General features: G+C 40.1%; 3 protein-coding genes across 5 annotated transcripts in view; 2 read left to right on the top strand and 1 right to left on the bottom strand.

The window, feature by feature from the left end:
• Positions 1 to 2,507: 2,507 nt before the first annotated feature.
• On the top strand, positions 2,508 to 5,935 carry LOC309590408 (14 kDa phosphohistidine phosphatase-like). Its single transcript, XM_082311554.1, has 3 exons — positions 2,508 to 2,680; positions 3,155 to 3,279; positions 5,748 to 5,935. The coding sequence occupies exons 1-3, from the start codon at positions 2,551 to 2,553 to the stop codon at positions 5,838 to 5,840; spliced, it is 348 nt and encodes a 115-aa protein (XP_082167680.1). The 5' UTR covers positions 2,508 to 2,550; the 3' UTR covers positions 5,841 to 5,935.
• A 5,610-nt stretch (positions 5,936 to 11,545) lies between these two features.
• Positions 11,546 to 13,130, bottom strand: METTL18 (methyltransferase 18, RPL3 N3(tau)-histidine; the record flags this gene model as incomplete). The annotated part of the gene is made up of 2 exons (XM_082311846.1): positions 13,091 to 13,130; positions 11,546 to 12,839 (listed from the first exon to the last, which is right to left on the bottom strand). Exon 2 carries the CDS (start codon positions 12,605 to 12,607, stop codon positions 11,546 to 11,548), a length of 1,062 nt encoding a protein of 353 aa, XP_082167972.1. The 5' UTR covers positions 12,608 to 12,839; positions 13,091 to 13,130.
• Positions 13,131 to 13,234: 104 nt separating this feature from the next.
• FIRRM (FIGNL1 interacting regulator of recombination and mitosis) overlaps positions 13,235 to 26,740 on the top strand; it is a 21,173-nt gene continuing 7,667 nt past the window's right edge. For 2 of the 3 annotated variants that reach the window (XM_082311651.1, XM_082311649.1), the window contains exons 1-16: positions 13,235 to 13,392; positions 13,923 to 13,962; positions 14,727 to 14,815; positions 16,066 to 16,170; positions 16,736 to 16,876; positions 17,883 to 18,045; positions 18,422 to 18,506; positions 19,072 to 19,210; positions 19,731 to 19,811; positions 20,794 to 20,858; positions 22,529 to 22,677; positions 23,616 to 23,724; positions 24,252 to 24,438; positions 25,477 to 25,559; positions 25,815 to 25,866; positions 26,196 to 26,285. In XM_082311651.1, the coding sequence (XP_082167777.1) occupies positions 13,294 to 13,392; positions 13,923 to 13,962; positions 14,727 to 14,815; positions 16,066 to 16,170; positions 16,736 to 16,876; positions 17,883 to 18,045; positions 18,422 to 18,506; positions 19,072 to 19,210; positions 19,731 to 19,811; positions 20,794 to 20,858; positions 22,529 to 22,677; positions 23,616 to 23,724; positions 24,252 to 24,438; positions 25,477 to 25,559; positions 25,815 to 25,866; positions 26,196 to 26,285 (1,677 nt within the window). In that variant the 5' untranslated portion in view covers positions 13,235 to 13,293. The remainder of the gene's footprint in view (positions 13,393 to 13,922; positions 13,963 to 14,726; positions 14,816 to 16,065; positions 16,171 to 16,735; positions 16,877 to 17,882; positions 18,046 to 18,421; positions 18,507 to 19,071; positions 19,211 to 19,730; positions 19,812 to 20,793; positions 20,859 to 22,528; positions 22,678 to 23,615; positions 23,725 to 24,251; positions 24,439 to 25,476; positions 25,560 to 25,814; positions 25,867 to 26,195; positions 26,286 to 26,740) is intronic. The other variant, XM_082311650.1, reaches the window with a different exon arrangement.

Genomic DNA, 26,740 nt, shown 5'->3' with positions numbered 1-26,740 from the left:
CTGATGATAGGAAGGGCATAAACAACAGTACAACTTTATAGTCATTTAGGTCCAGTCCAAAGCCTGCAAACCATCATGGAAAACAAGCCCCATATATAACACAGAAGAGGAAAAAATGCTGGCAACACTTACCCTTATGGTTTGGCTACAACTACTCAAGAAAAACATCTGCTATCTTAATTATCATCACATTGGTTCACTGTTACCTACTTTGAGATATTTACAATACTTTTCCTCAGAACAACCGTTTTTAGGACAACCGTTTTTAGGACATCACTGTGAAGAGACAAAATGTCACTTGGCCAAATAAATAAAAATCCCCTTAACTTTTCAGAAAGTAGTGCTAAACTCACTGCCACAGTTAGATATGAATAATCCCACTACAAAAGGAAAGTCCCTCCGTGCAGTTTTATTGGAGGCAGGCTGTCTCTGGTTTGAGACCCCTGTTGCCCCATGCCATCCTCTTTGTACCCCTGAGGCCCACAAAGTGACGCACTAACAATTACCACCAACAGCAGGGGATTTCTGCCTTCAGCCTAAAAGGCCAACAGGAAGCTCCTATGCTTCAGCATGGCATAGGAAACTACTTTTGGAGAAGGTGGGTGCTTGGGGAAAAAAAAAGTGTTACAAAGAACAGTATAAAGTTCTGCTGTGCCTGTTACTAAGTCACAGACTTATTTGCTCCAACCCATGACAGGTCAAGCCAGATGCCTGCTTACCTTGTTGAGGGCACTTTCCTCTAAAGTTCAGCTTCTATCTGAGGTACGCCATAAGTATTTCCTTTGCCATTCTTGCCCTTGCTCATCAGTGTTACCATTGTTTGTTGCTAGTTCCTTCCGTGCATCATAACTGAAACGGGGCAATAAAGCTTTCCACAGCCATAGCCACGCAACAGGCTTCGATGCTCAAGGGAATGAAGTATCCTATTCCAGTTAAAAATAAAAAGGCAATGTTCATTCAAACAAGCAAGCTCCATAAAACCTTCTTAATGCTAAAGCTTCAAGAAAATATAAAGAGCACCAGATACCAGGCTAAATTAGCAGACAAATTAATCAAAGAATAAGCTATATACACAAAAACTATCAAAACAAAACCCAATCTTCTAGATTGCTTGAAAGAAACTTCAAGAATTAACACTACAAAAATCCTACAGGCCTTTACTACTGAACTGAACAAAGCAAGCTTAAGCAACCACCTCAGCTGCACAGGACACACTTTCTCTCTCCCTCTCAGCCTTATTATCCCAAAGGGCACCTTAACCAGACACAGGTTTTATCACTTTCCCTGCCTGCTTTGGCAAATCCAGAACAGCTGAGATGGTAGGCTTGGTTTCTACTTAAAGCCCTTCTCACTTCTTCATCTCCTAAGATACAGCTAGCAAGAGTTTGGTTTAGCTTATTGAGGCTCTGGTTATTTTCCTTATAGTAATAGTACTACTCTGTGCCCAAAAAAAGGTAATTAACAATAGTATCTGAAATAACAAAATATTAGAAGTTTTTATTAAGACTTAGGACAGCTAATAAAGTATAGAACTTTAATTCTGAAGTAATAAATCACAAAAAAAATTCTAATAAAAAATTACATGTGTCTTACTAAGTACTTCTAAATGCTGTATTTAGATGATATGTACTCTTCTTCCATTTTACTGATGCTTTTCATGCATTGCATCTAAGTTTATATAGTGCACTGTTCTTATATTAGAGAAATCCATGTCAAAAATTATTTACTATTTGTATGTATTAACAGAACAGTTCAGTTGAAAGTGACCTATGATATAGCACTTAAAAGATGCGGCTATGTTGAAACTCATTTGTGGAAATATTCTGAGAGACTTAAAATTTTCTAGTCTTTAAAATGTGAGTATTCCCTTTTTTTGGAGTAAGCACTTGATACAAGAACTTACTTCAATGCTGCAAGGAAACAATTATTTTTCTTCAAGTAAACATTATGGGCTCAGTATTTAATAAGTTCGTGTATCTTATTCATTCTAGGCATCTGTGATTTCATGATGAATCTGTGTGGAGCTTGCCTAACTCACCTAGCGGAACCCGTACGATAAGGTGAACAGGAGGTAAATTTAAATATATGTAAAGAGTGACCTGTAGATTCCCAGGGCATTAAGCTCTCCGTCCGCGACCCTGTCCCACCCCGGTATAAACGCCTTGCCCTGCAACGGACCTGGGACGGCGGGTGCCCGCCGCAAGCCCCCACATCTGGGAGCCGGCGGAGGGGAAGAGCGGCCGCTAAGGACGGGGCACAGGGGCTCCCCCAAGGCCTCCACGGGCAGTCGGGAGGAGTAACGCACGCCTTCGCCCTGCGTCCCCTCACAGCCCCTGGGGAGCGGCCGCCCGGGCCCGCCGGCGGCCTCGGCCGGGCCAGGCCCGGCACCCGCTCGCCTCACGACGAACCGCGGAGCGGCGGCGACAGCGGCTGCCCCGCCCCCGGCGCGAGCGGCGCCTTCCCGCCAACCGCGGAGGCCGGCGGTGGCGGCCCCGCCCCCGCGGGGGACGGCGGCGCGGCCCGGTCGCCTGGCGGGCCGGCGGCAGCGCCATGGCGGCGGTGCGGGAGGTGGAGATCGACCCCGAGGGGACGTTCAAGTACATCCTGGTGCGCCTGCAGCGCCCGGGCGGCGAGGAGCAGCGCGACATCGTCCGCGGCACCAAGGCGGCCGAGTTCCACAGTGGGTGACAGGACAGGACAGGGCGGGAGCTGGGGAAGCGATCGTTAACGGGTGCCCTTCGCCCTTCCCCCTCCCCGGCCGCGTCCCTCAGGTGCGGGCCGCGGCCGCCGTTTCCCAAGCGAAGCTGAGGCGGAGGGGGAGCCCCGGGCCTGTGGGGGCTGCTGTCAGCGGGAGTAGCTCTGAAGCCCCCTTCCCCCCCTTTATAGATACCTCATGCGAATACGTAAAGCGGGTCAATGTCTCTGTCAGATGTCATTTCCAAACCTGATAAACCTCGTTTAGCAGAGCGAGATGCGTCAACTAAGTAAAGAACTGAAACGGAGAACCTTAATTACAGCTTTTCTGTGTGTCAAGAGAAAGCTCCCTCTCTTGCAGGTGAAGGGAGGGAAATGAGTGGAAAATAGCTGAAAAGAGCTCTAGAGCATTTGGTGCCTAGTGTGTATGCTGATGGCTCTAACCGTTCTTCTTGTGCAGATCACATATTTGAAAAAGTAAATCCTGAAATGGAAAAGCTGGGCTATGAGTGCAAGTGCCTTGGAGGAGGGAAAATTGATCATAATAGCAAAGACAAGAAAATTAGGGTGTTTGGGCTCTCTACAGTAAGTGTCTCTCTTGTATTCCTTCAAAACTTTTCGTCTCTGATGTTCTGGGATTTTTGTTTTAGAGTATGGTGGCTTTTGGCAATTTGAATCACAGTGTAAACATTAATGAGAAAACTTGTCTGGCTCACTTGTGAGATAGGTTGGAAGAACACTAGTTTTAAGGGCAGGAGACAAAAGCAAAAATAACTTAATGCCGAGTAATACCAACATTAAGTTATAATCAAGACTAAAAATGGAAGTTGGCATCTCTTGACTCAGAATCTTTTAGTCTTACTGCTAGAGCAGGACTAGCCCATTTGAGGCCACAGGGTCTTGATCCAGCTATTGTGTGATCTTTATTTGCCAATAAAAATGTTGGTTGGTAGTGACCAGCTAAATTGTGAATGGTGTTCTGTGTATGCGTTGGGTGAGAAGAGTAGACCCAGTTTAGGTGTGGAGAATTTTTAGTAGGGGAAGATGTAGTTTCACATAAATGCATTTTGTGGGAATAAAAGTAACTTCCAAGAATATTGGGATAGAGCATTTTTGTTACCTGTTACTGTTCTGTGTAACTTCAGTTTCTTTATGAAAGACTCAGTGGTAATGATTTCTTGAATTTAGGAAACATGCTATAGCCTGTTTGTGGTGTTGCTCTGGGATGAAGCATAGGTGCTTCTGTAGTAATACTGTGAGTAAAGATTTTGGGTTTCCAACATAGACAAGTAGAAAATAGTTCTATTAATTTATTTTTTTTTATAGAAAGTGAAGGTTACTTCAAATCCGCTTACCTTATCTAAGCAGTGAATGTTGGGCCTTGAATGTGTTAAACGTTTTTTAAATGTTAGTGCTGCTTTTGTTCCAAGATGACTCTTGCCACCTGGAATCATAAGGAAAAAAAAAAAAAAAGAACTTTTTGGGATTTGTATGGGGTGGGAAGGCAGTGTATAATGCATATTCTACTAAACTCTTGTGATTGTAGGTCCTCATCATAACTGCATTTTCAGATGAGACTTGACACCTGTATTATTAATTCAGCTACCATTTTAGCATTAGAGGCAGCAGTCAACTCTTGCTATGTCTAAGGAAAGTACCTTGTTTCTCTGCTTTTGGTACCTTGATGCTTACAGATGAGCACCATGTAAAACCAGAGTTTTAGTACCATGAGGGTATCTGTCAGGCAGAGACCTGGAGGTTCAGAAGACCTCAGTAGCAGGTTAGAAGTCAGTATATTAACTACATTCGTTTAATGCTTCTCTTTACTTGGAGATTTGTTGTCAGACTCTAAACCAGAACTCTCTTGGTGCTTCATGAAAACCAGAGAAATCGTCATTACTGCTTTTGAAGTAGATGCTGTGCTATTATTTGCAAAGCCAGATGGGGTCTTCAAAGTGATTGCCAAGGCAAGAGTGATCTGTAGGTCTGTTGCTTTACAGCTGACAGTATAAACCTGCAGTATTTCTGACATACCTATATTATCTGGTATTTCTGAAAAGTTTGCGTTTTATAATACATCAATAATTTTAACCTGTGCAGTTTAAATGCTGGTTTACTTAAGCTGTTCCTCTTGGGGCAGAGTCAGTGATGAATAAGAGTACATGTTTTATTTGATAATGCAATTGAGCTTTTTTTTTTTTTTCTCAGTCTTCCAAGTTAAGTTTCACATGAAATATTGCTGGAAAAAGAAAGTAACCTATAAATCACAGGTGTTTATCAGTAGACTGCACTGTTGTGCAGTAAAGGCTTTTTGACAGGGAAAAACTTACTTGTAGTTCTGAAATAAGAAATCAAGATAATAACTCCAGTCATGTAAGACAATAATGGAAAGGTACCTTCTACCACAACTCTCTTACATTCCAATGACAGTGTAACACTGATCAGTGATTTAAATGAGGGTTAAAAATCACATGGGTCATCTGACCTTGCCTGAGTTTGCAGTTGCAGTGGCTGAAGAGCACAGATATTTAAAATTATGCCATTACCAGCTAAGGCAAGATTGCAAATAAATAAAACATGAAGACTGTGATTTCTTTAGTGGCTAGACTAGTACTCAAATGTCCACACATGTGGTGGCTTATTCCCTTTTCCTTCAGCTGAACCAAATCAGATGTTTGTATGCTTATACATTAAAGTGCACTCTCTGTGGTTTAAAAGAACATTCAATAAATATGGTGGCTGAGGGGTTGGGAACATTTTAAACCAAGCTTTCTGCTGGAGAAACCATGATGTGAAAAATGCATCCTCTATTACTTGAGATTGCTTGAACCCATCTCATTTATTTTCTACAGCTCGGGTTGGGGGGGAATTGGAGAGGACAATAGAAAAATAAAACATGATACTGCAAGAGTAACTCTTTTAGAACCTGTATTTGATTTGTATGTGAACTACTTGAAGTATTATCATAACTGGATAATATGTTGACAAGAACTGAATGGTTCTGTGGAATTACTTTCTGTACATGTCTAATAAGCATTTGTTCTTTCTTGCAGGGCTATGGAAAAGCAGATCATTCGGTGACTGTAGAGATACTGAAAAAAGTGTATACAGATTATGAAATTACATGGTCAGATGACAAGAAATAAATCAGCTACTTATGAACACAACAAGCAGTTCAAAACTGGTAACTGTGAGCTGTATTTTGATAAATAAAATTGAATGTGTCTTCTATGTATGTTACCATAAACCTGGAGTAACTGGAGTCTGCTGTCATTTAGAATATGGTTAGTAATCCCCAGATATATATTATTTTTCAGATCATTCCTTTGTGCAGAATCTGCAGTTCTAAGCCTTTTGCCTTTTTCCTCTCATTTTGACATGCCATCTAATTAAACACTCCCACGTCATCTTACATCCAGTTCATTTTCATCCAGTCCTGTCTCACTGATACATTGTGGGATACATTAAGATTTTGCCATCAACTTAAAACACCAAACCTGTTCCCTAGTCTTTTGGCCACAGTGTTTTCAGTTTCCTTTATTTTCTATTGCTCTTTAGGCTTTTCAGCTTTCTTATCCACATTTACAAAAATCGGAGGGGGTTGATGTTACAGTTCTTCACCAATGATCTAAGTCTACGGTTTACTCTTTGGTTTTGAAAATTCAATATTTGCATTCCGCACAAGTAATGATCACGATCTTTTGTGTTCCTGTTAGATCCTTCCCTGTAGCAGACTGATGGCAATCCCGAATTCTGACAAGACTTGTTTCATTCTGATTCCCTTGTACTTCTTTTATTCTCCATGAGTATAATGATGTTTTTTCCTTTTTTTATAGCAATAATTATCTCGTAGTTAACTGTCTCCCAGCCAGACCCAGTATACCTAGGCAGTGTCTGAATTAACTTACAGCACCTGCTTCCTCCTGTTGTGGCAGGATGTTGCCCTTCATTTGTTGTGAAGTTACTTGCTACAGTTTTCACTTTTTTTTTTCCTGCCAGTCTTCCGTTAATGCTGTTGTGAATTTCAAGGGAGTACCTTTTCTTCCTATGCTTACATTGTTGACTTGCAGTCTTCAAGAGGTATTTGTATATAAATCCTGGTTCTTCCCTTTGCTGTGGTTCCTACTGCACTTATCTACCAGTATCTGGTGGTATAGAGTGGCTTTTTCTTTTCAATATGCATGTGACTCAAAGTACAAACGATGGAATTTGAGAGGCTTTAGTCCAGTTTCTATCACAAAAAAAAAAATCCTGCTGTTACTGCCTTATTACATTAATTATCCACCATTTGTCACCCTTCTGTCTCTTTGTTTTAATTGGTTGGGCAGAGAGGGATTTCCTGTTCTTGTCCTCAAACCTTTCAGTCCATTCCTTATTAGAAGAGTTCCAGGTATCTCCACCCCAGTGATCACCGGGGAGCAGGATCTCTTGAACCTGGTGCTGCAGGTCTCTTGGTTGGCACCTCCTTCCCCACACGCAGCCTGGACTTTCCCCTGCAGCGCCTCTATGCGCTTTTGCATCTGTTATTTGTGCTTCTCTTTACGCTCTCGTGCAATAGTCTTCTGGCTGCACCATTTCAAATGCCATGATAACATTGATTGCAGGTCTGATTTTTCTTAACGAGATTTTGATTTCAGAACATGATTGGATGCCTGTGTACCTAGTAACCAAGAACAGCATACAAGTCAATAATTTGCAAATTGGCTGCTTCCCACTTTGACTTTCCTCATGGGTTTTTTCCTCTAAGCTTTAGTAAAACAATTGTAACGGATGCCATTTAATTGGTGCCAGTATACAAAAACTGCTTTTTTAATAGCCTCATTTCCCAAAACTAGTAAATAGTCTTCAAAAGGGAAGTCATCAGTTAAGGACAGCGCCTGTTAAAACAAGCAAGCTTTTTAATTTAGTTTTCTGAGATGTTTTATGACTGATTGTGATGTTTCTCTCCACAATACTTACGGGAAAGGCATAATTTAGACCGGATTTCTTATTGTGATTACTCTTTCAAAAAGCAAAGGGATGGGGTGAGGGGAGAAAAGGGGTGATGACTTGGAATGAGTTGATAAATTGAGTTACCAGCTGACCTCTACCTTTGTTTCTTCATACGAGAAATTGTGCCTGATGTAAGGGTTTATTTTGTCAAAAAAAAAAAAAAAAAAAAAAAAAACACCAACTTTGAGGGTCTTCCCAATTCTGTTATTTTCTAGTGCGATGTCATTTGGGGAAATGCTGATTTCCCTAGCTATTAAGTAATATGTACAAGTACTACAAGTGAGTGAAATATTTTTATTCCAGATCATGAGGAGAAGCAGGAAACTGGTCACTAGGGTGGTGACGATTTGGCAGGTAGAGAAAGCCTTAATGTAGATTAGGGAAACTAGTAGTATCTGATGTTGAAACGCCAACAGAACAGTGAGCCTACAAAGCTAAGTGTTGAATTCTGCGTCCTCTCAGCATGTATCTGCTGAATTTTAAGAACAGAATAGAAATCCCAATGCTAACTTTGCTGATTTCACCTGAGAAAAATATCCATTATTCTCATCTGTATGTAATTCCCATTCTGAAATGGGAACTTAATTATACTGTGTGGGGTTTCCTGTTTTGCAGATGTGCAGTCACTGTGAGATTGTGGCTCTAGCAGTCTTCACTTGAAAGTCATAAAAAATCTGATTCTGTATTTGCATGAAAACAGAGCTTTCTTTGAGCAATCCAAGAATAAAATGAGGATGCTGAGCAAAGGAGTAGTATATTAAACCCAAGACAGTGAGTTTGATTGTGGAGTATTTTCAAGAGGAAGTGTTGTAGCAGAAGATTGTAAGTACTGTCTTTATTAATCAAAAAATACATGAGACTCTTGTTCTTAACCATATTCATTGTCACAGTGGTCAATATTTCTTATTACTTCAGGTACCATTCTTTGAAACAGCACTAGACCTAGCAGGTGTAGAACAAGCTATTCAGTCATTATGTGTAAGCCACGGTTTGTCTTAAAGCTGAGGTTTGAAAAATGGCAAATGGTAGTCACTTTGTTTCCAGCTTCCCAGTTTTGACAACAAAGAACTGTTGACAGTACTTAATTGATCTGCCAGAGCGAAAACTTCCTTTTGTTCCTCAATCTGTAGCCAGCAGTTGTCTATCATAGAATCATAGATTGCTTTGGGATGGAAGGCACCTTTAAAGGCCATCTCGTCCATCCCCCCTGCAATGGGCAGGGACATCTACAACTACATCAGGTTGCTCAGAGCCCCATCCAGCCTGGCCTTGAGTGTTTCCAAGGATGGGGCATCTACCACCTCTCTGGGCAACCCGTGCCAGTGTTTCACCACCCTCATTGTAAAAAATTTCTTCCTTACATCCAGTCTGAATCTATCCTCTTTTAGTTTAAAACCATTATCCCTTGTCCTGTCGCTACTGGCCCTGCTAAAAAGTCTGTCCCCATCTTTCTTATAAGCCCCCTTTAAGTACTGAAAGGCTCCAATAAGGTCTCCCCAGAACCTTCTCTTCTCCAGGCTGAACAACCCCAAATCTCTCAGCCTTTCCTTATAGCAGAGGTGTTCCAGCCCTCTGATCATTTTTGTGGCCCTCCTCTGGACCCTCTCCAACAGGTCCCTGTCCCTCCTGTGCTGAGGACCCCAGAGCTGGACGCAGGACTCCAGGTGGGGTCTCACCAGAGCAGAGGGGCAGAATCGCCTCCCTCGACCTGCTGGCCACGCTTCTCTTGATGCAGCCCAGGATACAGCTGGCCTTCTGGGCTGCAAGAGCACATCGCTGGCTCATGTCCAGCTTTTTGTCTGTCAGTACCCCCAAGTCCTTCTCAGCAGGGCTCCACGTAATCCCTTCATCCCCCAGCCTGTGCTGATACCGGGGATTACCCCGACCCAAGTGCAGGACACTGCACTTGTCCTTGTTGAACCTCATGAGGTTCACACAGGCCCACTTCTTCAGCCTGTCCAGGTAAGGACTATCATCAGTAAGGTTCAGAGTTGATGCAGAAAAATTCCAAAGCGCAATCACAGCTATGGCACAACTGACTGCCTTTTTTCCCCTCTCTCCTATAAAAGAGCAACTTCAGTAGTTTCCAAAGCATCCCTTTGAATTAGTCTACTTACAATTGTTTCTGAAACAATAGTTGTTAAGGCTCTTCTGTAAAGTACAGGAAATCCTCTATGACTATCTTAATAGCAACATGGTCAAAATGGGAATCTTGCAGTTGACTTTCATAGCCTTCAGTGACGGGAACTTTATGCAATAATTAAAGTGATTTAGGTCGCTGCTGTAATGTTTCTTTCCATCCCCTCAGACTACTGTCCTTTCTCCCCTACATGGAGTATCCTTGCATCCAGTTTACTGCAGTGGTTGACTGTCTCTAAGTTTCTATTTCTGCAAGGGCACCCAATACAGCAGTGCATAAGCAGTAGCTCTGATGCACCTGTTAAGAGTTCTGTAATAGCTTTTTGTCCAGTTTTGGTTAAGACAAAACATACAATGGATTTTTTTGTGTGAATTGTTGGTGACACCAAGCACTCGAGACCAGGTTGTGTAGTTCTTTGGGTTTGTTTGCATTTTTGGTAAGGTGATTTCTTCAGCAACAGCACTATCTACAGCCTAGGACACAGGAGTGACTTGCACCCAGGCTTTTCTGAACACATGCTGTCCTGCCAAACTGCTGAAAAGATTAAAGAGGTGTGAGTGTTCAGTAGTACCCCCAGCAAGTTTTGAAAATGGGTCATAGTGTATGGGCAGTTTAATTTCTAGAAAAATCTTTAAAAAAAAAAAAAAAAAAACAGACAGCTCCTCAGTACAGCACTCTAGTTGGCAATCTGCTGTAACAGCGCAGTTTATTTCCTTTCCCACTCGTCACCTAAAGCTCAGTTCTGTCATCCTCCAGTTTCTGGGATTGCATTTTAAGTTTATTGGTTGTTTGTTTTAAGGAACTTCTCTTGTGTAGAATCTTCTTTCAACTCACCTTTTAAAACAGAAATCAGTTTTATTCATTTCTAAAAACAGTATGGCTGTTCCCAAGTACTTGCTGAAATTTTCTTAGATCGATATGTCAAAATCTGAATGTGAAAATTTACAGACCGCACTAGTAAGTATTCTCTGGTACACTTTTTCAAAGGCTTGAATAAAAGTCATGTGTGCATTACATATGGAAACGTTACAAAGACCTGCGAGATTGCTAGCAGGGTGGAACACAAGTGATAAATGCAATCACATCCCCCTCTGGTGGCAAAGCAGCGGAGCACAGAGGCACGCACTCGCTTCTGAAATCTGGTGCTGCAGTTAAACCGAGTTGGGAGCCGAACCCTTGAGAACCACTTCTTCCACTGTAGTAGGATAGTGGTGTTTAGTGGTGGACGGGGCAGTGACAGGTTAACGGTTGGACTCGATGATCTTAAGGGTCTTTTCCAACCTTAACGATTCTATGATTCTAGGATGCCAAATGACGTCGTTCAGGCTGCGCTCAGCAGCCGCTCCCGTGACATACAGTTCTGGCACTGCCAAAGAATGTGAGGGGGGACCAGGGAAAGTGACTTGCTTCATTTTTAAATACATATAAATGACAAAATTAATTGGCATAAACAGATGGCGGTTTAAGCAGAACTCCATTTTTCTATGCAAAAACAGAATCAGAAGAGTCCGCTTCCAGTCGGACATCAGAATTTGTCAAACATTTCAATAACAAGCACCCTTAATTTCTCAATAACATCCTTGTCAATTTGTCAATATTTCAATAACAAGCATCCTTAATGTGTCAAACCCGAATAACTCAACAGAGGAAAAAATAAAGAGATATGAGGATTAAAACATTTTGCCCTTAAGGTACTTTTGAAGGACCAGTGGTTGAATTTTAACTGGAATCTTTAAAGGCCATTTCCATAATACATCGCTGCAGCCCTTCATCAATTGTTTTAACTATGCTGGTCCTAAACACATTTCTCTCTACAACAAATTTCTCAAAGAGGTGGATACCACCGCCAACCCCAAAATAATGCGCTTTGCTTGCCAAGTACACGCGGCCGTTTTTATCCAAGAGCTGAGCCAGCGTATCGTGCAAAGCACTGTAGTAGTCAGGGTTATAGATGGTCTCAGATGTGAGAATTATGTCGTACTTTGAAAAGGGCTTGTTGCTGGTTAACAGGAGCCGGCTGACTTCAGACCACTCTCCAGAAAAAAACCTGCATTTGGTGAGCACATCAGGTAAGCGCTCCGCTTTCTTGGGCCTCTTCAAAGGAGGCTTGCTAGTTTGTCCGTCGCCTCCGCTGCCCGTCCTGTTGCCTTTATTTATGCAGTTAGCCACCGCGTTGGGCACGGTTATTTCATCAATCACTGTGCTGTTGTAGTCCTGAAAATGGACTTTTTCAGCTTTACCCCTTAAAGCAACTATTCCCAGCAGCCCAGCCCCACAGCCAAGATCCAGTACGGTCTTGTTGGTAAACTGTATTTCAGCCTCGGAGAAGTAATCTATGAGATCAAAGGTGCATTCCCAGATTTTCAGTCCTCCCTCGTAGACTCCTGGGATGAGGTCGGAGCGAGAGGAAACACTTTGAGACACGATGCCTTCCCTGTCGGCGCCACCCAAGCACGTCATTTCCACTACAGACATATTGACGTAATACAGGCCTGATGCTGTTTCCATGACTTTATTTTCCAATGTTTTGTTGAGATCCTCAGGAATATCGTGCTCCTTGGCAGCTTTGAAGCAGAACTTTTTCTCTGACGGCGTCTCATCTCGCTGCTTATCAGTACCCAGCCGTGGGCTGGAGTCTGCTACGGGATCAGCGGTTTGCTTGCTCTTTTCCCTGGATTCCTGCTTGTCCTGTGGAGAGCGCGGCTGTGAGTCCGTCTTACCGTGAGCATCTGGCTCGTTGTTCTCATTTTCATCAATAGAAAAATTAAATCGAAAATCCATTTTCAGTCATAAAAGTTAAAAAAAAAAAGTCAGCTTAATTTATTACAGCCAGAAATGCTCATCTAAGCAATACTGATACAGAGATGGTTTTCTTCTGGTTTTTTTTGGTGGTTTTTGGTTTGTTTTTTGTTTGTTTTTAATAGAGGATATTTTTATGTAGTAATCGCTATGAGGAAGAGTGCTTTGCAGGTGGAGTATCAGATGTTCCGCCGATGAATCAGGTAAATTACTTCTGAAAAAAAAAAACCATAAACAGTTTTACGTATCATTAAACTGCGCAAACGAACCGCCTAATTTTCACTTAAAAAAAAAAAAAATCAAATCTTCTAAATATTTAAGTTTCTGAAAAGAGCGTGACAACTGACCGCATCTCCCGCCTAACGTAGGTATATGCAGGGTAATTAGGGTCGATCCTTATTCTGGTAAACGCCCCCCAAGGGGCTCCGGTTCCTCCCCCCCCCCCCCCCCCGTTCCCGTACCGACCCCCGGTTACCGGACGCGTGGAGCTGCCGCTCCTTCCGCTTCGTTTACGCGCATGCGCGCTCCGCGGGGAAAAAGGGGGCGGGGCGGCTGCGTCCGCAGCCGCCCCGCCCCCTTTTTCCCCGCGGAGCGCGGAGGCTGCTGGGATAGCGGAGGTAACTTTTTCCCGCCTCTCGCCGGCCCTGAGGTGAGTGGGAGCTGTCGCCATGTCCCAAACAGATCCCGAGCTGCTCCTGCAAGAGTTGGGAGGTTGGGACTGGGATCTCTGCCGCCGGGAGCTGCCCGCCGTCCTACCCCGGCTCCTTATATCCTTCCCGGGGAGGGCGGTTCGGCTGCTGGGTGGCTGTGGGGAGCCACACCGAAATGGCGGGGGTGTGTGTGTGTGTGGGGGGGTGCCGCCTCCTTCAGCCTTGCACAGTTCAAGCAAATAAATCTGTGGGAGGGAAAGCGGTGCAACCTTTGTAAGGGGCTGACACAGGACAGAAAAGCTGGGCGCCGGGTATTTCACTGGAAATGAGTTCAACCCTTCACTGAAATAAAAGATTCACGGTAGAAAATAGCGTGTGGTTCATTTAGCGCTGTAGATAACTCCCCCCTCGTCCCCCCCAAAAAACCCAAGGCTTATTTATTCTCCAGTACACTGTAGAAATACTCGTGCTGATCGTGGGGGTGCTGAGGTCTATCTGCCTGCGTTGGTCATGGAGCATCCCCGCCAATTTCGTACAATGGGTGAGGCGTACATGGGACAGCGCGAGAGAAGTCACTGTGCCTTCTGCGTATGCTTTAAAGATAACCTTTATGGCAGAGCGAGTTTGAGTTTCCTTAACGTTTTTACTCTATGTATCAAGAGTCTGAAGACTGGACTGAGCATATTCGTAAGTAGCGACCAAGAAGTGCCTCTTCTTCCTGAGGATCGTTGTATTGCAATTGCCTTATAAATTCTGCACTACTTAGAAATACTTCTGCTATAACTAGTGACTTTCGCGGTCTTCAGCAATCCTGCTGGACCTTGCATGTGACACTAATTGCATGTTGAATAAGCTTTATAAAAGCCCATAAAGAAGCTATGCATGTAAGGCTGCTTTTTCCTTCCCAGTACTTCTGATTTTTAGATACTTGAAAGAGGTGTGCTTTTCATTTTGTATTTTATTGTCTTTTTGGCCGTTATCTTACAGGTGGCTAAACTCTGGTAATAACTGATAGTGATAAGAAAATGAGGCTGATATGTAACTGTTTAGGATTCTTGCTAACATGCACTCTTAAGTTGCGTATTAGTGCCAACTAGCATTCGCTGTTAAGCTGCATATTAGTGCCAACCAGCACATTAAATGTGCAACTATTTGCAGTTTGGAGTATGGAAAATTGTAGTTCCATGGGCAAACAATTGTGCTCAGCCTTCAACTAAGCGTAGTCAGGTGTGATGCTATTATTGATGGGTTTACACATGTTGGAGCTGTTATTGTTACTTGATTTTTCAGGTAATGCATATGTGGCAAATGTTATGTTGCCCCTCTCAAAATCAGATATCTGGTCTGTTTCTGCTTGAGGCAGTTCTTTGTTTCATCTGGTAGGTTGCTACATATTTGTGATAATCCTGTGTTCTTTTTCTGTAAGGTTTTATAAATGTTTTGCTTTGCAGGTGTTTTGAGGATCCTGACTGAAATGTTTTTGCCCCATATCAGCCTTGCAGATTTGGAACAAACTTTTTTCTCAAAAGTATTACCGAAGGTATGACATCTTTAATTAAATCAGTCCAGTGCTAAAAACCTGCTTAGAATGCAGTGATTCTTTTTTGAGGTCTCATGATATAATTATTGCTTTGGATACAAAACTTGAAATTAAAATTTTACCCTTTAAAAGTTTAACAATTTTGTGTTGTTGGGTTGTTTCTGTGATTGTTACCATTCTTTACAGTGAGGAGAGGATCAAACACATGATGTTCTATTTTCTATATTCAGTAACAGAACTGGTTTTTATTTCTTTTTCAGAAGATTGGGCTTTTTAGAAAACGACCAAGGTGGAGAATTTTTATGTGAGGTAGCCTCTCAGGACAAATAAACTGAAGAACCCAACACTCATATAACATGAATAAACATTGTGATATTTGTGAATAATATAGCGAATAAACTTTTAGACCATACTAGCCTAACATATGTTCTCTTTTTGGATTAAATGATGGAGAATCTTGTGCTGTAGTTGTATTAAAATTCTTCAACGCCTGCATTTTAACTGAAGTAACGCAGTGGCGAATTAATGATTTAAGTTTCAGGCCTCAGCTTGTATGTTTTAAGAAGCCTGTGAAAATGGCCACTTGATTTTCACTTACCTTATTGTGTGTCTTGTAGCAAATTTTGAAGATTACAAGAAAAATGGCTCATAACAGGCATATCCTGAACAAGGATTACTGTACCATACCAGTTTATGTAGTATCCTGCACACGCCGGGAAGCTGCTCACTGTCTTTGCAGTCTCAGTAGTAACACTCATAAAATATCCAGGGACCTCAACGAAAGTAGAAATTATTGTTGTTTGTAGGTCATAGACTTATTTCTTTAAGTATTCAAACAGTTAATGATCATTCAACTGTTAACGATCGTTCTCAATAAAAAAACCAATTTTTCTGAGACAAAATGAAAATCCTTTTAAAATGGTGCGGTTTTAACTAAGTAAAAAATCTTTGGTAGAATGAGGTATATATTTCAAGTGAATTAGCTAGGAATTTTGTTTTACTAACAGGTTTTATAAGAAGTAACAGCTAATATAGCTTCTGTCTATAATTTGGGAAAACTGTAAGACAGTTTTTGCTTCCTGGCATATCACGCTTTATGATTCAAATGCTAGAAAGCATTATTTTTTCCTGTGAGTTATCTCAGTAGCCCAGGACTCCCTGCCAAGGAAGCAAGCAGATATAGAATGGTGTTACTATTTGCATGTGTATGTTCATAAATAAAATGTTTAAGTTTTGTTTTGTTCTGACAGACTCTACAGTTATTTGATAACTTGATGTATGAATTATCCAGTGAGGCCAAAGGATTAACCAGCCAGAATAGAGAGTTATGCAGTACTGTAAGGAATCTTTTACAGGCAAGTCCCATGAAATAAGTTGTCAAAGGAATGTTTACATTATTCTTTATTTTACCTAAACAATTAAGAGGTTTTTAGAATGTTTTTGTTAGTTGCTAACCAGCTGGTTAAAATGTAATTTGAACTTCCTTTGAAGTTGAAGTTCAATTAAAATTTTGTGAATGATTTGATTACATTTAGTGTGTGATGCTAATCAGAATTTAAAAAAAAAATCTCAAATTCTCTAATGCAAATGGAATGCGATTCTCCATATTTGAAGAGTGAATCTGGCACCTATTCATACAGTCACTTAATTAAGAGTTTTAAAATTTTTGTAAATTGAGAACAGTAGTCAAAAGAAATATGAAACTTTCAAAGAGCATATGGTATTGGAGAAAAGGTCTGGAATTACTTGATATTATTTTCTGGCACTTCTTTCATCTTTAACAAACTACTTATTTATGCAAATAGCAGTGAACTTTAAGCGCCATAAAAATCTAGGTGCAATTCAGCTAAGAAAAGATGCTTTTGAAATTATTGCAGGAGTGAAAAACATTGATTGTTGTTGTTTATTCTTGCTTTTAAGACTATGGTGCAACTGTTGGAAACTTTGACTGGTTGTGTACGATATCTCTGCACACTGCAAGAATGTGTGCCTCTGGAGAGTATCCGCACCCTTCCATCCTCGGTTCTTTATGTAATAAAGAACACGTTTACACACTGCAAGGTAGGTCTGTGTTAGAAGGAGAAAAATTCTTATACTGGTTGGCTTTTAGGAAACACTCACTTTGTAAGAAGATCCTATTTTGAAATAATACCATCGTTGAATTATTATTTTTTTAATGTAAATTTAGTTGTTGAGTAGTTTACAGAATGTACTTAGCGCATGAGTACAAAGATGATTTTTCAGCTGTCTGCCCAGCAAATCTGACCTGGTAGTGAGAGGCACAGACCATGCTATTTCCGTATTTTGCATCAACATCAACTGAACATTTTGCTTATGAATGCAGGCTTTCTGTGACATCTGTGCACTTCTGATAGCTGCAGTGTTTTTGGGAGCTACAAATGGTTACCAAAATCGTGCTGCTTGCTTTATTTCTATGCAAGTTCCAGAGTGGATTGAAAGTTGCGATAGGGGTCTTCATGTTGGTTACGATGAGTAACGTGTACCAGTTTCAGATGTGCATTTTCAGATGCGACAGTAATTCCCTCTACAGCAGTGAAAATAAAACAAGGTTATCATAAGGACGCAACAGCTTTTGGTTGGCCTTCATTTTCACTTTTCAATTTTTCTGTCTTATGGGAACATTTACAGCAGTTTTGCATGTCAGGACTTGAACTCAGGTGCCATACCTTTATTTAACAATTCCGATTTGAAACTATTGGGAAATACTTGGAATGCAACTTCCTTTGTTGCTGACCTTGTAGTGTTTTGTTCGGAAATATGATCTTAGGTTCATGCATCCAAAGCCTGCTAAACTCTCTAGAGCCAGGCAGGCTTCATTTGTTGTTGATGAGGCTGCAGGTGAACAATATTTTATATTTAGCGAACAGGGGTTGGTATCGGAAGCTACAGATCTGGCTGTGTATTGAGTTAAAAGTAGGAACATCTATGCCTCGTTCTTTTTTCCAGTGAAATGTGTGACAAAGCTCTCAATGTTTTCAGCATATGAAAAATCAGGCTGTGATTCCTGAACTTTTTTTTCAAACCTCTTCTTCCCTGCTCCCTCCAGGACAGTGAATCGGTGTACTGTGGGCATCTGCACTTGATTGCTGACCTCCTACAAGCTATGTTCAAGGAAACTTACTCTCTTCAGAAGCAGCTGATGGAACTGCTTGATATGATTTCCATAGGCTCTGCTTCTGCTGAAGATAACGTCACAGATATGGTGTCAGGTATATGCGGATCTAATGCTTTTTTTTCCGTCTTCCTCAGTCTTTTTTTCTGTAGAGAGTGTGTCTGACTTTTTAAAACAGGGTTCTGAGCATGCTTAGTTCCTGCTGTCCTGGCCAGCCTTTCAGAAAGCAGCATTTTGAAGCTTGAAATTTTTCCATTTTTCTCCTGAAACTTTCTCTATGGAATGGGGCATGTTGTGTAGGTTTCTAGGAAAGGGGTGGCACCTAAGCACTGAGCCGTTTTCCTGATTCGGTGTCAATGTGGTGGTGGTCTCTTAGTGCTTGTGATCGCTGCTGTTTTCCTAGGAGAGGAGCATAGCTGTGAACTCACGAACCTGATTTAACTCAGTTGTTGCTGTTACTATTTCCTCCTTAGTAATCCACACTGTGCTGGAGATATGCTCTGTCATTTCCAATATGGACCATGCTCTTCATGCCAATACGTGGAAGTTCATAATCAAGTATGTCATTGAACTCTTTGGGTTTTATTGCAATATAAACAGACTGTAATTTTAAACAACCAATGTTTCAATAGCTTTATATTCAGAGTTTCAAATAAAATGGAAATTAGAGAATTCAATTTAGCTATTTAGCTAGTAAGAAAATTTAGAAATTTATTTAAAAATTTAGCGAGTAAGTAGTATTAAAGGCACTGTCAGTGAAGATAGTTAGCAATCATATGTGAAAAAGTAATAGCAGCTTGACTTTTTGTATTAAAATACAGAAAAAAATTTGAAACACCATTGTCTGAATAAATAATCTTAAGAGGTCTGACCTGCAATTTTGTAGGGGTTTTTGGCTTGAGGTGTGCTGTCTTGCGCTTTCATCCTGCCTCTCCTTTGTGTTTCAGTCATGGCTATGAAGAGGGTTGTTCTCTCTAAATTTCTAGTTCCGGTGTATGTGGATATTGCACTAATTAGTGGTGTATAAAAGCCTAAATAGAAGAATTAGTTATTTGGATTTGTACTAACTCATTGCATGATCACTTCTGACAATTAAATATCTGATTATATTCCTATTTTCTAGGCAAAGCCTGAAGCATCATTCCCTGCTGCAGTGCCATCTGAACCACAGTGACATCCTCAGTGGCCTGTGCAAGGACACTCTTCTTTCTTTTCACTCCTGTTTGCAACTGGCTGAGCAAATGAAGATGTCGGAGATACAGGTGAATTAAAAAGCTCCCAAAGCTGCCATTGAACTTGAGGAGGATAAATTCTTTGTGCTGTATTATTGCTTGGAGTGGTTTGGGTTTGGTTTTTGGTTTGTTGGTTTCTTTTTGTTGGTTGTTTTTTTTTTGTTTTGTTTTTTTTTTTTTTTTTACTTCATGTGGTAGGCAGAATACCTTGTTCTTTTGAAACCACGTGAAAATGAGGCCCGTAACTTTGTTTGGATTGGGGATGTTTTAGTGAGGCGCTGAAAATAAGTTTCCACCATACTGTACGGGAATTTTTTTTGTTTCCTAAACTGACGATATCCCAAGGTCAATCAAAAGATAATATTTCAATTCTGAATATTGCTATAAAAACGTTGAGGCATACTGAAGATTTCTAAAGTTTTTCCCCCATAGCTGCAGAGTCTGGAGAGAATCAAGTTTGAAATAGGTTTTGAACATTGTTAGAAATCTAACTTTCTTTTTTTATTGTATTACTCTGTATATTAAGTTTTAGAACTGCTTTTTTGGACAGGAGGGCACTGACCTCCGGCTGTTCCAGAAGACAGTCAAGCTGTGCAGGTTCTTTGCTAATTCCCTTGTACATTACACCAAGGTAGGTTTTAATATTTGAGTTCTATGTTAGCATTAAATATAAGCCTCTGGTCTGCAAATGGAATAATTTTGTACTGCATAATATCTTAACAATTTATGACTGTACCACATAGGTGGTATAATTAACATCCCTGCATAACCTGCTTGTGGTTCTTCCACCTGTATCTACTGAGAAGCCTAAGCAGGATTACTGCTGGGATTTAACAGAAAAACAAACGAGAATAATAAGCTGTTACAAGCAATGTCACTGAGGAGTTAGTAGGAGATGTCCAGTCTTTACAGGCAGCCTTGAGTCAATGCAATAGTAACTCTGTTTGGAAGAAATAAGCAGATTAAACCTGTCGCTAAGTTTTCAGAATCGTTGCTCATTTCAACAACTGAAAACGGTGTGGCATTAGTTAGAAGAAATGCCCGTGTACCGTTGTTAGCTCTGACACTGACTTCCTGCTCTTTCCCTGGCCCTTGCACTTTGTTGCTGTGCTTTATTTTTATCGTTATTAGAAGACAAGCTGTACATCAACCCATTTTAAGAATGTATGTGAAAAAATTTTGCCCTCCAGGAACAGCAGTGATGGTGCACTCTGCATCCCTTTTGTCCCATGGGGTAAAAGCTGGGGGGTGATTTTTTTTTTTTTTTTGGCACAAAGTAAATAGCATTTTGACAGGATAAAACAGCCTTACAGCATGTATGAGAGCACTTCAGATTTATGCACCTCTCTATGGCTATTACAACTGTACTTATTAATTTTTTTAAATAAGCCTATAAATTTAATTGTTTTACCTACGATATATATACATGTAGTGTAATTAATCTTAGGAACACTTTGTTTATTGTTTGCTTTGTGCTTGCTTTGTGCTGTGGGTTGTTAGCACTTAACCAATTTTTGCAGTGTAGTACTTTACACCCCAATATAGCAGAACAGAAAGAAACTGTATTTAATCATGGTATTAAAAGTACCATTCAAAATTAATGGCTTTTGCAGGAATTTATTTCTTTCTTCTCTGATTTGTGCTCCGAGTTACATCAGCTCTTTCTTCAGATATACAGGTAAGTGAAGTACAAATTAAGATATACAGGTAAGTGAAGTGATTATTGATAGTATCTTAATAACATCTCCATATTACATTCTTAAAGTTGCAGGTATTTTGAGATATAAAACTACAGTTCTCATTCCAGAGTTGTTCCTTTCCTTTTTCATGTGCAAAAATCTAAAAAAATTGTTTTTAATAAATGGGACGTTTTTGTGTGGTACTAGTTACCTTAAACCCATTCTTGATTAGTGCTCTGAGTGTCTGATATTGACAAGCCACTAACTTTGTTGAAATTGATTATGTCAACATTTCTTAACAAGTTATGTGTAGAATATGCAGATTGATTGTCTTGGACACCGGCTCTATTTATGCAGTTTCATTTGAAAATTCTTGTTCCTAAAGTTAAAATTCCTGAAGGTAGGATTTGCCCTTCGGTCACCTTGCAATGAAGCAGTTAGGCAGAGCTAAAACAGAGCAACCGGGCAGTGTACCTTCCACTTTGAAACAAACCGTAGCATGATGTTAGTCAAATCGTGCAAAGTCAAGGCAATTCAGAAGTACCGTTCCCTGGTAATCCTAATTCCTTTCTGCTTTCGGTTTTTTCCATCTTAAATTCTAGTGACAGAAAAAAAACAAGACTAAATGCAGGTGTCAGCAGCAAAAACTTGATAGATTGTTTCAACATTAAGACAAAGTATGGAAACATTTGTCCTGAAGGGAGAGAGGATCAGAAACAGAGTATCCTGAAATTTTTCGTAGCTTTACTGTTGTGTTTATAGTCTTCTGAAATCTCACAAAAGGACTCTCTGGTTCTCCCAGAAGCGAACGCTTTTTTAATATTATGCTCATAAAGCGTAACAGTCTGCAAGTGGCTTATCGTTTTTCTTTCAAAAGTTTTGTTCTATTTGCTGCAATAGTGGGGAAGAATAGGGGGAAGTGGACTTTATAATAGAGGGCTGATTTCAGTCTCTTTTGGAATTTAAACCAGGCTCTGTGGTGAGATGCGCGCATGAGTTCACTGCATGTTTCACTGCAAGATCGGGTGGATATTGTTTTACGAGTTTCCATTTCTAACTTTACTTACCTTGTAGATCTTTCTCAAGTGGAAGGTTGTGAACTTTTATTCACTCAGCAAAACTGAGCAAGATTTTTGAGTAGGGAGGTAGTGTTTTTACAGTCACTTTATAAGCTGCAAGAGTAGAAGGTTTTCATTTCGTGATCTCTTTTGCTTTATTCTCATACCGCTTCTTTTTTTCTTTTATTGTCCAGGGTTTTTTTCTCTTCAAAGAAATTGTGGTACCATTTTATTACTGTCATGTGTTAAATTAGTCACATTTATGACTGTCAAATTGTGTATACAGGTGTTTTCTTGGCTTTTCATTCTTTGACTTTTTTTGTCATTCCGTATATTTCTTCTTATATATGTTATGTATTTTACATGCATTTTCCATGAGCTTGTAAGGTTTTCTTTCAATGTTTAGTAAAATATTGGATTGTGGTGCTTAGTTTAAAGGCTGAATGCAGAGTTGTAACTCTCATAATATCTCAATATAGATATTCTACAGTGAGGAGCCTTTTCTGTCTGTTATTTCACAATAACAAGGAAATAATGAATTCGCCTTTTTGTAGTTCTGAAAAGTAATGGTACTGAGAATGTTTAACTTTTTTTTTTTTGTCCCCACTCAGCAAATTTCCTCCCAGTCTCTATGCTCCAGAGATCTCAGAAGTTCATCGAGATGAAATATCCCGGGTTTTTCTTGTGGCTCTGGACCCCCTCATCAACCAGCTTCTTCCCTTTAGCCCTTTTATGGAGCAAGTGTTAAGTGAAAAGCTAGGTGGGTTTAAAATACAGCTACTGCTGCTATCGTACTGTGTAGGCTTCTCTAAGGGATCAGGATCAATATTTTGACTTTCTGGACCACAAGCAATATTCTGTACTGGTTTGCTTGCCTCTAATTCTTTTGTAAGTACTGCGATACAGCCAGCTGCGCGCGAACTCAGATGAATTTTATAACAGATAGTTCATGCTGCTGTCGAATACAAAGTACTCACAGTAACTTCAATATTAATCTGGTTAACAGAAATCCTGTCAATTCTGCTGTTTTGCATAATTTCAATCCACATTTGTCACAAACTTTCAAAGTAGGCTGAAATTTTTCTGCTGTTCTGTTGGTGGGGGAAGACAGCTATTTTTCCTAAATTATTTTCTGTGGAAAGTAGAATGCCTTGAAACTGAAAAATGATCAGCTTTTTGTCATTTCTACCCTGACCAACTTGTCATAATTCTGAGGTAGCTGTGCTACCTCTTGGGAGATATGGTGTGAGCATCAGTTGCTCCTTTTCTCTCTGTAGGTTGGTCTTACTTCTCTCCCACATGTGCGCTCTGGCCTAGTGATTATCCTGACACACTTAGAAAAAAACTTTGTGTTTTCAGTGTTTGAGGCATCCAGTGCTTTCAAGGAGACTGGAAGCGTGAGGCACCCAGATTGTAACTCATTTGCAGCATGTTGCAGTGACAGTTCAGAGCTGGAGTATTTTATTTAGCTTTTATCTGAAATAGTATATTGTATTTATTTTTCATTTCAAACATAATGTTCATGAGGAAACATTCCTTTTTTCCCCAACTGTGTCTATAAGTGATTTTTGATTGTTTTACTGGGAACTTCTATGTTTCACCAGTTGTTCATCATTTGTCACTTACTTAAAAGCCAGTTTATACATGTGACATATTTACCAGAGCAACCAGCATCATATTTTATAAAAAAATCTACAGGTCTCCCTCCTGAGCAGCAGCTGCCCCAATGTCTCCTCCTGATTACCATAATGGACAAGCTGTCCTCTCAGCCTGAAGAAGTGCAAACTCTCTGGAACACAGGAAAAAGGTACTAAAAAGGTTTTCACTCTAATTCTTCACCACAATGATCAGTCTATATGGGCAAACAGAGGGGCTCAGTTGCTGGGGTTTCCCTTGCAACCAAATAGTAAAATTTGTCAGACTCTATAGATTTACATCCTTATGCTGAGAAAAACAGTATCTGATGTTCAGTGCTTCAGGGGTGAAGGATATAGAGCCAGAGATATCTTTGTTTTTCCAGGAAAGGAATGGTATTTAGACTACTTGCAGGTTAAGAAGAGAGATGTGTGTATAATGTGTTGATACGTCACCAAGTTAAAATCTTGCATTTTTATGCCTGAACCCCTAACAATCACCTGAATTTGTAAAAGAGGAAGGTAGTCAGGAACATAAATCTAGTATAAAAGCACTGAAGTTATTGCCACCGTTTCTGGTCAGAGACAAAGATTCTGTAGTACAGATGTTGTTTGCAAGATTTGGGATTTGCATATCTGTAACTCAACCGTTGATCTTTTTTTTTTTTTTTTTTTTTTTTTTTTTTTTAAACCCTTGCAGCCTGTCTTTGTTTTCAGCTCTCTTCTTCAGCTTCCAGCAATGTTCTGGCGAGCTTTCTCTGCCTGTTTGTTTGCCAGAGGTGATCAGTACAGGACAGCCAGCAGTTCCCATCACCCTGTATCACTATGTCTGTGTCCACCTGTGCTCCTTCATTGCTTCCACACTCCCATCACACTTTCCTCAGCTGGTAAAGTTGTTTTTCACTTATCATCTCTTCAGCTGTTTTGATGCATAGGTACTATTTAAAAAAGAATGAGTTCTTTGTAATCTAGCTCTAGAGAGATGCTTAGGTATGAAGTGGTTCTGTAGAAAGCAGCCATGATACAGTTATATGACTGGAGTTCAGTTATACAGCAAATGTCACTCGTGGAAAAGGGGAAAATAAATCTTCCTACAAGTTCTTGAGACCCTCAGTGGTGTTGGAAATTTTTGTTCTCTTTGGGGGAGCGAGGTCAAGTTGTTATAAAAGTTCAGTGCTTTCTTTTATGCAGTATTCAACTTGTATTAAATTTACCTGGTTTTGTTAGTCTATATGGTGAAGTAATAAAGTAGAATTTAACATTTGGAGTAGATTATATTGTTGTGATTTTAGCTAAGGACATACCATAAAATGGTAATAAGCAAATAAAATGGTAATAAGCAGATTTTTCAGAGGAGTAGTATTCTGGGCTTTGATTAATGTTATATAATGTTTTTAAAGTTTTTCACTTTTTACTGCACATACACAAAAGAACCTCTAGATAAATGTAAACCTTTTTGTAAAGTTGAGAGTGGTCACAAAAATTATAGCCCTAATTTAGTTTTTTTTTTTTTTTTTTTTCTCTGAATGCTACATTCCTCTTTCAGATAAAATTTGCGTTCCTAAAAGAAGAAAGGGTTTTATTTGGTTTTCAGTAAGCTGCCAATAAAGCTGGCAAGAAAATTGGCAATACATTTGTTTTAAAAAACCCCAAATTTTTCATAAAAGTTGCCTTGCGAAGAAGGGATGCACATGATGAAATGTTTTGAAAAGTGAAGAGTCCTCAGCCCATTGAAATGAATGTACATTCAAAGTATGCAAAACTAAAGGTGTAGCTGAATATAGAGTATGAAAATGAGTTCTTAAAGCATTTTAAATTCAATAAGCTGAAAATTGTATTAGGTTTTATGCTAATTAGTGGAGTAAAAGTAATAGTAGGCCTGCAATCTGTTTCTGTGTGAATTTACATATATATTTTCTCCTCAGGAGTATGCTCTGCTGGATGCTGTGCTGGGTTCTAGTATGATCACATCTCTGCTAGCCATGGACTCGTGGTGCTTCCTTGCCCGGTAAGATGTTCTTATTACATGTCAAGCAGGATTTCCACAGATCCAGTTAGTTCTGTAGTTGTACGTAATTCCTTGAGAGAGATTTTTTTAACACAAAATTGTCCTGGAATTAGATTCTTTTCAGATAGCTTATTTTGAAAATTAGGAGCCGAAACTGCTTAACCAGTTTTATGTGCATGCAAGTAAGGGGAACATGAGGAACATGAGATCAGAAAGTACAGACTCACAAGCTTCTGTCTCCCTCTCACATTCCAGGTATGGAACAGCTGAACTGTGCGCTCACCACGTTGTTGTCATTGCCCACTTGGTAAGAAGCACAGTGATGTTTGCAATTCGGTGCCAGTTTTAATCCTAGTTCTACTGGCAAACTTTCTAAATGACCAAAGACAGGAGTTTCATCTTTTTCCAAATCCAAAAGTGAGATTGTTTTAATTCCTCCAGTTGGGTTAATAATTAGCAAAAGCAGTACTTTGAAAATAGAAAGCAATATGCCTAGTATTTCCAACATGTCCTGCATTGTTTTATTTAGTGTTACTGCTGTGATCCCACGTAACAACTCTCAGAACATTCTGTATAGAATTCATTTGCCGAGTGGTGATTTTTTTCTTAATTTAATTCCCTGTTTTCCAAATTCAGATAAAGTCTTGGCCCAGTGACTGTTACCAGGTCTCTGCCTTGGGTGTTCTGCTGAGGCGTATGCTGTTCTTGATGGCTCCAGATCATCAGGCAAGTACAGCACCAGTATCTTCTGTCTTTAATAGAAGAGATTTAAATAAGTAGCCTGTGTTAAAATATCCTCTTTCAGTTCTTCAGAAATGGCAGGATGTTGAGTGGTCACTTGCTGTACTTGATATTGTACTCGATACTACTTTGTCATAGTGGATCCTAATTTGTGCAGATGTGCTCTTTAATAAAAACAGCAAAGGCACATTTACCTTTCTAAGAGTGGTCTTATTGGGTGGCAATGAAGTCCTTTTTTGATTAAGTATGATTTGCGGAAACTGTCCTATCACTGCATCTGTGACAGTGTTCATGAGTGTTCTCATGCTATCAGATATAAAATCCTTTCCTGTTAATGCCTCTCCCTACACCTCAGAGAGGCTAAAGCTTGCTCTTCTACTGGCTAGGGCCGTTGCTTCAAGCAGCTGAATTTGCTTAATCATTCTGAGGTCCTATATGTG

Source organism: Platalea leucorodia, assembly GCF_965183815.1.
Source record: "Platalea leucorodia genome assembly, chromosome: 5".
In the NCBI taxonomy this organism is placed as follows: Eukaryota; Metazoa; Chordata; class Aves; order Pelecaniformes; family Threskiornithidae; genus Platalea; species Platalea leucorodia.
This window is presented reverse-complemented; position numbering and strand designations above follow the sequence as displayed.

Excerpts from the sequence above, each read along its gene's own strand:
- LOC309590408 (XM_082311554.1), top strand. The coding sequence starts at position 2,551 with ATGGCGGCGGTGCGGGAGGTGGAGATCGACCCCGAGGGGACGTTCAAG. Across the intron at positions 2,681-3,154 it reads CAAGGCGGCCGAGTTCCACA|ATCACATATTTGAAAAAGTA; the intron begins GTGGGTGACAGG and ends CTTCTTGTGCAG. Across the intron at positions 3,280-5,747 it reads GGGTGTTTGGGCTCTCTACA|GGCTATGGAAAAGCAGATCA; the intron begins GTAAGTGTCTCT and ends TCTTTCTTGCAG.